Source organism: Euleptes europaea, chromosome 3 (assembly GCF_029931775.1).
Source record: "Euleptes europaea isolate rEulEur1 chromosome 3, rEulEur1.hap1, whole genome shotgun sequence".
NCBI classification, from domain to species: domain Eukaryota; kingdom Metazoa; phylum Chordata; class Lepidosauria; order Squamata; family Sphaerodactylidae; genus Euleptes; species Euleptes europaea.
The window spans coordinates 90475477-90485495 of NC_079314.1; the positions used below are offsets into that span (position 1 = coordinate 90475477).

Here is a 10019-nt window from a genome sequence, read left to right on the forward strand (position 1 = left end):
AGGCAGGTTGTTTCTCAAATATTTTCTCCCTTAGTGTTCACAGAGATCAGTGCGAGGTTGTTTTTCCCCCTTTTTCTTTTTAAGTCCAATGGATGTGTAATGCCACAATCCTGGATTCAAGAAACCTAGAAGAGTGCACACATGTCTAGTAACATGAAAACAGGCAAGTATAAACTTCAAAATTAGCTTTTTAAAAAGAGCACACAAAGGATATAATTGTGCTCCCCCACCCATGATCCTGGAAGGTGGAGGTCTATTGTTGCCATGGAAACAGGGATGAGCATTCTCTCCACTCCTTAATGTTTTGCAAATTCAAGAAAAGATCAGAGTGAAATCCCAACTAGGATGGATCCGGGGAAGATACATTCTTCTCTAGTGCCGAGCACAGAACGCTTCAGTCTCTGTTCAAGGCCTCCCTTCTCCCACCTCTGGAACGCTGCTCATTTAAAAAATGAAACTCAAGACACTGAGGAGGCCAAATACGTCACACATCCTGTATTGTCATTTTCTCCTCTAGCATAACATGCAAGTGCCATGTTGGTTTTGACACAGGCCTCCTGCTCACTTTCTCAAGTCACACTGTGCCACAACCTTCAAGCACAGAAGCGCAATAGCTAGTATGTTTGGTGCCACACACTTGTGGGCTGATCAAAGCACCGCTGAAATACCCTTTCAAATAACCCCTGAGCATTTCAGGTTAAGGAAACAGTTAAAAAACAGCCATAGTGTTGTGGAAAGTTATTTTATTTCAGAATTTCCACATACTGTCACAGACCATGCACTAGACTTCCCTCCTCTAATCCCCTTAAAGCGCATTAGGGCTTTAGACAAGTTAAAATATCTCATTCCTTTATCTTCAGTATCACAGGTACCTAAGCTTCTTCCACTTGCTATCATTTACATAATTCTTTTTTTCATTTTAAGAATTTTATCTGACTCAGAATCAGTAGGAGAGTTTGATTGCAACAAAAATCTATAGCTGTGCTAGTTGGTCCCCCACGCTTCGGTTCAGGGAAAAGTCATATTGGTTTCCGACACAAACATTAAGGCATTACACCAATGCATTCCCATGACTCAAGGGTCTGTGACAGCCTTTTGATTCTCTGGATTCTCCAGTTCCACAATTCATGAGCTGCATTTCACACTATCGGCATCCAGATTTTGTTCTGAAGTTTCACAGAGGTCCACAGGTACGGAAGACCACCACCAAAAGTTACCCGTGTGCATTTTTAGTGAATACTGACAGATGTCACCTTAGCATTTCATAAGACTGAATTCTGTAGTCTCGTAGCAGCATTAGTACAAGATTCTTAAGAGCTGCCCCTCACAACACAATGCCTCAGCTCTGTTCAAGATGCATCGCCCTCCCCAGAGTTGAGGGAACTGGACAGTCCAACTTGTTCCACCCCTTTAAAACTTTGGTTATTCCACTGAGAGCCAGTAGCAGAGACTCTACTACTTGTTGCTTGTGAGCTTATAAGCACCTGTCTTATCACTATGAAATAGGCATCCTTTTTCAGACACCTACCCAAAATACATTACTTTTCAGAACGGAACAGCTAGAGTGATAAAAAGCGAATAAAGCATAATAAGGTCTCTTGCTCCTAGGAAAGTCCCAGTCTGCATTCCATACAATCCAGCTTGACAGCAACACACACACAAATCTATTGTTATGTTTCTAATAAGTAACAAAGGGGTTCTTTTTAAGAAGAGCGTGTAACGATATGTGTTTGACAAGTGGAAGGACAGGAGATACCAGATTCCTCCAACCAATTAAGTAGCCTCCTTTACTACCGATCCACTAATCTACTTGTGAACAGCCTACCGCTTGGAAACGAGCACCAGAAGGATGAAAGAGAGACCACCACAGGAGGAGGCGATACTCTGTCTTTGTGCAACTTGTAAAAATATTTGTCCAAACAGCACATCACTCTACCTGCCTTCGCTCATCAACAAGTGTGGCAGGAAGACTTATACTAGAAGGGGAGTAGAGAAAGAAGGAACACTGATTTGAAAGGAAATCAAGCAACCACTGGAAAGCAGAGCAAAAGTTATAAAGTAAAAAAAACGTGGTGCTTTTCCAGGCTACAGATGGCCGGACACCCACACGAAAATCTTCCAAGTCTTTGGCTGGCAGTCTGATGAAGCTTAAACAGCTGCAACACTGTTTCATTGATGTGTAACAAATACTGTCTTGCAAACATCTGAGTTTAAATAGGTGGAATATGAATGGAGGCACCTTCTAAACAGGGAAAGCAAATTAAAGACCATGCAGGGTTTAACTTGTTAACATAAGCACCATCTTCAAAAGGAAGAACAGGGAAGAGAACTTCTGCTCAAATTCCCACACCTTCAAATTATCTCCATGTTTGTGCTGCCTTTAAATAGCAATGGTAGGTACTGGAGATGTAACAACCCGGGAGCCATCTATGCAAAAATCAAACATATAACTCAGGGAATATTTATGGGTTGACAGTGGTAGAAGAGTATTCCTGAGAGATAACACATTCACTGTCTATGTCAATTCCATGCCTGCAGAGGAGGAGATATTGCTGGAGTGGGTGGTCACTCCCCTCAAAGTAGGGAGGGACAGAGAACAGAGCCGAGTAACAATGATAGTGGGAGTAGAAAGCAAGCGGTTCCCTAGAAGCAACAGGACCAAGTGTAAAACATGCTGCCTTCTGCAAATTCATAAGCAGTGCAATTTTAGTGCATGTCGCCAACTCAAAATTACATTCACCTTTCTCCAAAACCTTCACTGCTTGCAACTGTACGTATCTGACTTCCAGCAGACAGAAAGCAGGGCCCATCAGTCTCCCATTGTTTTGCCAATATATGAAAATCAAGGGCTGACCTTTAAGTACCCTTCACTCAGTTGTGTGATTAGCTGCTCTCAACTAAAGTGCTTGTGATGGAAACATTTGCAAAAGTTATCTCTTTGCCTTCAGACTTCTATGCTCTGTGCCACAACATAAGACAGCAAAGAGCTCCTTAACCGTTCCCTTTCTTAGGAAGCTATAATCAGGTACAGAAAAATAATCTTGAGAGCAACCAATTGGGGGGGTTATCACTCTAATATTCTTTTAGAAAGGTAAATTAATATAACAGTTTTTCAAATGTGTGGGTGCAATGAGAATTGCATATATGTATGATGAAGGGCACTACAGTGGTAAAGGAGCGCATCCTGGATCTGAACCACCCCAGCTTCCCAAAGATGGGATTTCTGATCAAGGTTCAACAATGGTAAGAAGTGATGCAATAAGCAAAGTCGCCCTGGAAATTCTGCACTGTTCCCCTGAACACTATAAATACAATCACTATACAGTGCGCACACAAATACATCCTCTGCTATAATTACTTTTCTATTGAAACATCTCATTCAGGCTGCCCTGCACATTTTGGGAGTGAAGGTGACCAATTTTTTTAAAAAAATCAAATAATAGGGGACAGAATCCAAGAAAAAAATACATTGCCTCACAAGGGTTTCTAAAAACACCAGCGGTTTTACTGGCCCAGCTCCACCCTTTTCTGGGATGGGACTGTCTCTTTTCACTGCAGCACCGGTAACAGAAAAAAAAATGGTAGCAGCTGTCTGAAGGGGCAAGAGGGAACGTGGAAACTGGTAGACAGCGTTGTGTGTAAGTCTTTGCTGCTGTCACAATACAGAGTGTTGGAGGAGGCAGTTGTGACAGCAGCAAAGACTTACACACAACGCTGTCTACCAGTTTCCACGTTCCCTCTTGCCCCTTCAGACAGCTGCTACCAGAGCAGTAGAACTGGACCAGTACACCAAGAAATCTAGAGGAACACACAGAGTATAATTAAGAAACCCTGGAGGGGGAGGGGGGACTTCCCAAAAGAACAGGACAGGGTGTGCATATATCACTCAAAAGTGTCAGAGAACCTGTAGGTCCCCACACCATTCTCACACATAAGGCAGCTGTTACATCTGCAACAGGACTTCCGGTTCTGAAAGGGAAGAGTACAAGGTGTAGCCTAACTCATCCACTTCTTCCGGAGTGAGCTCTGTAAACAAGTTCACCTTTGGATTCAGAGCACTGGGAAGAACCCCCACCTCCAAATACCCTATCAGTCCTCTCAGCGCCTGCAGAAAACGGTCGGCAAGCACATCTTGGGACCAGTCCGTCTCCTCCTGGGCGAGGTGCAGTATGACGTTGGTAAGCTGGCTGGCAGAAAGGCGGACCAGCGCGGGGTTCAGCTTGCATATGGCCTTGAGGATCTTGAGGCACAAGGAACGGCAGCCGGAGTCGGCCTGGTCTAAGGCCCGGAGGCGAGCCGTCTCTGCCGGCCGAAGACTGAGTCGCCACAGATTATCATACTGGGCCAAGCGGTGCGGCTTGGCCACCAAGACAGTATCGCCTAGTGTCACGGATGGCAAAAAGTCTATTAGTAGGTGCCGGTCTCTTTCATATTGTACCTCCAACGTTAGAGATTCCAGGGGTGCTGCTGGACGTATCACGTAATCTAGAAGACTCCCGATAGCTGGCCAGTTGATTGAGCCTGCCACTACTTTCTCAAAGGTGTCAGCCACGGACCTAGGGGAGAGGTAACCCCCCACCACACAGCGGTCCCAGTAACTGCTCCCGCGGGGGAAGTACTCTGGATTTTCCCGACGCACCAGGCAAAAGCCAGGAATGTTCATGATGGTGTCTTCGCCTGGGATGCATGACCACAAGTTCTTCTCCAACACCAAAGGGACAATGAGCTGGATGTGATCAGCTGTCACAACCTATTGGGGTAGAAAAGTACCAAGTTAAACATTAGGAGTCAATAAAGGTAACAGCAACTATATGGGCTATATGTAAGCCTGCTGAGTAACCTTGGTCCTCTCACAAACTCTCAGGCTAGTCTACCTCACAGGGTTGTTGTTGTGATTAAAATGGAGGGGGGAGAACCATGTTCTAAGACCCTTTGAGTCCCAACTGTGGGGAGAAAAGCAGGATATAGATAAATGCATGCCAAATGGTGATGCAATGTACTGCACAGAGAGGCTCTCCAATCCAAAACTGTCACACAGGAAAAGAGCAGAAAAGAATGTGAACAAAATCTGAAATCCTTGGAATGAAAGCAGGAGAGAAAAGACACAGGCAATGTGATAGTGGACAGCCAGAAAGAGCTGACAATAAGAACTGCAGAAAGAAACATGAGGAAAAGGTGCTTTTCAGACTCAGGCAAAGCAACCCATTTGCTCTGCAAGATGTTTATAATCACGTAAAGATGTTTTCAGCAGAAATGTTTAAACACTGTGCTTGTTTGCATAGGACCAAAACAACCGTAGAGGTCAGACACATGTTCAACAACATCGCATACATCTAAGTTACCTGCAAGTCGTCATAGAGGCTGCCACTCAGATACATTTCACGCAGAGGCATGTCTGGCAGCTTAGCACGGAGGAAGCCACGCAGTTCAGCACAAATATCCACAGCAGCCTGCTTAGCCCGGGCCTGTTCTTCAGCTGGGATGGCCACCTTCCTCCGGTAAAAGGCAAACAGCTTCTCTTGCAAGGACATTCTGAGGCGGGACTTCTTCAACTCCACCTGGCTTCTTTTGACAGATGATTTATGCTTCGTGGATTTGGCCAAGTCTATCACAGGAGGATTACAGAGAGAAGGACAACATGGCCCAATATTTATTTACTTAACGCAGCAGTATTCACTCCATGGCTCATGAAGAACCACAATCACAGTTACTATCAGATCCACAACCAGAAGATCCACATTTATGTTTATCCCTGCCATGAGGCCTGCACCTCAGGGAGGCTCCAAGCTTACCCATTCCTCCAGTGATGAATGTTACTGTGTGGAAAACTACAAGCCCTATCGAGCAAGAGCCCGCCCATTCTCCTGAAATATAAGGCAGGTGCCACATTTTGGAATAGTGCTCAGAAGAGCCACAGGTGGCATGTCAAAGAGCCACATGTGGCTCCTGAGGCCACTGAGTATCAATACATTTGTATCCCACCCTTTGTCCAAGGAGCTTAGGGTGACATACATGGATCTCCCCTCCTCCATTGTATCTCACAACAACTCTGTAGGTTTGGCTGAAAGAACAACCAGCCCATGGTCACTAAGTTTCATGGCAGGTGGGGAAATGAATCCAAATGATACTTTATGGTACTGGAGAATGGATAGAAGGTGTTTTAGAGGACATTGATTCCTTTCTGTTAAAATTCTTGAAAAAAATAACCAGATTGCCTAAATGTACGGGTATAGCTATTCAGCAAGAATCTGCAATTGCTTCATTGGAATCAGCAGCTTGGTTAGATGCATTCAGACTCAGAATTGAGATTCCATTTAATTCTAGATCTAGGTTTCTTCTTAGAACAGTGCTTCTTAAACTTTTTCCACTCATGACCCCTTTTCGCCCAGGAAACTTTTACACGACCCCGGGTATATAGGTATATAATATAGGTATACAAATCAAACATTTACTGAAAATAAATCATAAAGAAATTTATACTGTTGCCAAATTTTTAGTGACCCCCACATTCAGTTACGCAACTCCATAATGGGTCGTGACCAACAGTTTAAGAAGCTTTGTCTTAGAATACAATTGGTTGCTTGATCAAAGATTGGAACAGCTAGGCTTTACTTCTGCTTTTTCATTATCAATGAAGAATGATAACGTAGTGTTGACACAGATTACAGTTAAATTTTAAAAGTACAAATCTGCAAGCAAGAATGGTGTGTTCTCTGTCCTATAATGGATTAGAAGCTCCAGTAACACTTCTGACAAATTGAAAATCTTTGACTATTCCCAGATAGTGGTAATATTTTTTCGGCTGCCAGATTAAATGCTGTACTACTGACTTGAATATAATTCTTTAGTAATTAAGCATTTTTGCCTGATCTAATAAATCCAGAATAGACTTTATTCTGTTTGCAAGACCTGAAGAAGGCTGTCAGTGATAGGACATTTTGGAGGCTGTTAATTCATATGGTTGCCATAAGTCAGAAGCAATTTAACAGCACATAACAAACACAGACTAAATTTTGTTGATCCTTCAGCACAGCGTTTTGGATAACCTGATCATTAGGATCTCTTTGAAAAGTAAGACTTTCTCAGTACCAGACTGCCTGAGCAAACAAAAAAGATGACAAGTTTTACTGGACTGTACAGCCAACTTGCACACTGATAAAAGTTTAAGATTGCTTCTCACCCATTTCAAACACTGAAGAATCTGTAGGAAGAGTCTGCAGAGAACGGCTAAGGTTAGTCTTCATTTCTTGGTTCAGTAACCGTGACGATGACCCAAGCCAGCTTGGCTCCTCCCAACTTCTCTTTCCTGACTGGCTCAAGCGTGTGGGACTGGTTGGGGCACTGATTGCCCGATCATACATCTGAAGGGATAGGGGGAGATAAGAAGCATACTGTAATATCCCTTCAAATGTCTCAATTTCCACAGCCCCCTTCCCTCAAAGCTCATCTCCCCTTCACCCACTCTTACCCGTTTGACAGCCAAAGTGGCAATCCCCAGCATGGCAGCGCCTCCCACGCCCAGGACAAGCCGAGCATTGGACAGGACAAAATCAATGGCTGTGCCAATGCCATTGTCATCCTTTTTTCCTTTGCGCTCTCCAGCGCCTGCCATTGCTCCTTTACATGAAGAGAAAAAGACAAAACTGTTAACACATTTAACTTTCCTGTTATGTCACTCAGTATTTACCGAGTCAGGTTTTCCTCCTCTCTCTGTTATTACTAAGAAACACACTAGTGTAAATTATCCATTCTACAACACTTATGACATGCTCTTCAGCTTTTTTATCATGCACTGTCAGCAGAACTGAGGCACAGCTTAGGCAAAAAACGGGCCAAGGCCACTCAGGGAATATCATGGCTGAATGGGGATTTGAACCAGGTTTTCCCACAGCCAAACCTCTTATCTTGCACATTATACTGCCTTCATACTGCTTAAGACAGGTAAACCCCAGCACACATGAAAGTGGTTGTATATCTTCAAAGTGACTTAATCATATTGTAAGTGGGGATCACCATAAGAATAGTCAAATGTTCCCAGACAAAATCTTCCTGTTACTACTAAAAACCACCAAATCTCAGTGAGATTTGTGTGTGCATGTGGGTTCTGTCACTGTCAAAATGCTCAAGTCCATCCTTGCAATGTCATCACAGCTGTCTCTGCTCCTGTGAATCTTAGCCAAATTACCTTTACTCTCTCAAAATTAAATTTTAGGACTCGTCAACCACCAACAGAGGCAATGAAATATTAAATCAGCACTCCATGGGTGAACATAACCTACCTGAAACCTAATGCATCTGTGATGAGGCCAAAGGAATATTCCCAGGGATGTACACAGGAACCTTATAGGTTTCTTTGTTCAGATTTGCAGCGACTAGCCAAAATTAACCATCTAGAAGAAGTTATCAAAGAGCTTGAGAAAAAGGGGTCAGAAGAATGGAAGGGGAAATTTCTAAACCAAGCCGCCAAGTCTGGTACGCAGGAAAGCCTGTCCCTTCTCCAGTTGTCTCTCCTTATCTTCAAGTCGCTCAAGATGTTGGTTCTTGCGGAACTCTTTCCGGATTGAGGTGAAGTAGAAATCACGATCAGTATAGCGCAGGCTACGCCCCTGACGCAGCAGAGTGCGATAGAGGTTCAGCACTGCTTCACGGGTCCACGCTGCCATGGAGGATGGATAAACTGAAAAGCAACAATTCATTTCATTGATACATTTCATTTATATGTTTCTATCAGTGGGTTATAGATCAAATCAAGCCTGAACTAACCTTAGAAGCTAAAATGACTAAACTGAGGCTATCGTATTTTGGTCACATTATGAGACGACAAGAGTCACTGGAAAAGACAGACATGCTAGGAAAAATTGAGGGCAGCAGGAAAAGAGGAAGACCCAACAAGAGATGGATGGACACAATAAAGTCGAGGGCAGCAGGAAAAGAGGAAGACCCAACCAGAGATGGATGGACTCAATAAAGGAAGCCACAGCCCTCAATTTGCAAGATCTGAGCAAGGCTGTCAAAGATAGGACGTTTTGGAGGACATTGATTCATAGGGTCGCCATGACTTGGAAGCGACTTGATGGCACTTAACACACACATTTGTGCCTTATATAGGGTGGGCTGGAACAACAGTAACTGCCAGGATAATACGAAAAACATCAGGTTCTGGTCATTGCACTTTTGAGCACAGCTGTCTACTTCTTTTCCCAAAAAAAGGGAACGAGAGGAAATGTAGAAGCCTCCATCTGTCAGGTGGTCTCCTACTGCAAGTGGTGGGGGCGGGGGCTGCATAGGCCAGGAACACACTTTACCATATATCACCCATACATAAATCTTGAATCTTGCATGGAATCCCCAAAGGGAACGGATGTGATTAAGCAGCCTGGGCCAGATCTGCCTCTTTCCAGGCGCTGTAGTTCAACAGGGACATAGAGGGAAGGTTAGGGGGCCAAGAGGCACCAAAGGCCCGCGGATCACGCAGAGCTGTCATTAAGCGACCCCTGGGGAAACGGGGAAACGGCCCCCCGCCTAGGCACTCCGGGCGGGGGGGGGCGGGGTAAGCGAAGGGGTCACAATGGAGGGAGGCCCGGCATCCTGTGGCTCTCGAGAGGCTCACCTGCGGGAGGGACGAAGAGCAAAAAAAAACCCCCAAAAAACCACCCCAAACCCGGCAGCAGCTTCTGCCCCCTTCACGGTTGGAGGCTGCGGCGCGTTTCAGGGGCTCCGGCCCCACCTTTTCCCCTTCCCGGGGTCACTCGGCAACATGGCTGCTTCACTTCCGGGGCACGACCTCCTACGCGATGGAAATTCGCAGAGGTAGAAGCGACGCGGAGCGCCTTCTCTTCCGGCTCCGGTTAAGACTCGGCCCGCCACAAGTGGCGGGGACGCCTTAGAAACCAGTGTCCCCGTGGGAAAAAGCACAATTGTCCTCCTGCAAAAGGCGCTGCGGGGAAATCATCAATTATCTTTTTTGTACTTTTGGGATCGGAGGAATTATTATTATTAGAAAAGGGCAAGAGTCCAGT

General features: G+C 44.8%; 1 protein-coding gene across 1 annotated transcript; it reads right to left on the reverse strand.

The window, feature by feature from the left end:
- Positions 1 to 3856: 3856 nt before the first annotated feature.
- On the reverse strand, positions 3857 to 8408 carry MIEF1 (mitochondrial elongation factor 1). The gene is made up of 5 exons (XM_056845934.1): positions 8280 to 8408; positions 7469 to 7617; positions 7181 to 7361; positions 5343 to 5605; positions 3857 to 4750 (listed from the first exon to the last, which is right to left on the reverse strand). The coding sequence occupies exons 2-5, from the start codon at positions 7610 to 7612 to the stop codon at positions 3944 to 3946; spliced, it is 1395 nt and encodes a 464-aa protein (XP_056701912.1). The 5' UTR covers positions 7613 to 7617; positions 8280 to 8408; the 3' UTR covers positions 3857 to 3943.
- Positions 8409 to 10019: the final 1611 nt, after the last annotated feature.

Excerpts from the sequence above, each read along its gene's own strand:
- MIEF1 (XM_056845934.1), bottom strand. The coding sequence starts at position 7,612 with ATGGCAGGCGCTGGAGAGCGCAAAGGAAAAAAGGATGACAATGGCATT. Across the intron at positions 7,362-7,468 it reads CCACTTTGGCTGTCAAACGG|ATGTATGATCGGGCAATCAG; the intron begins GTAAGAGTGGGT and ends CTATCCCTTCAG. Across the intron at positions 4,751-5,342 it reads GCCTCTATGACGACTTGCAG|GTTGTGACAGCTGATCACAT; the intron begins GTAACTTAGATG and ends CTACCCCAATAG.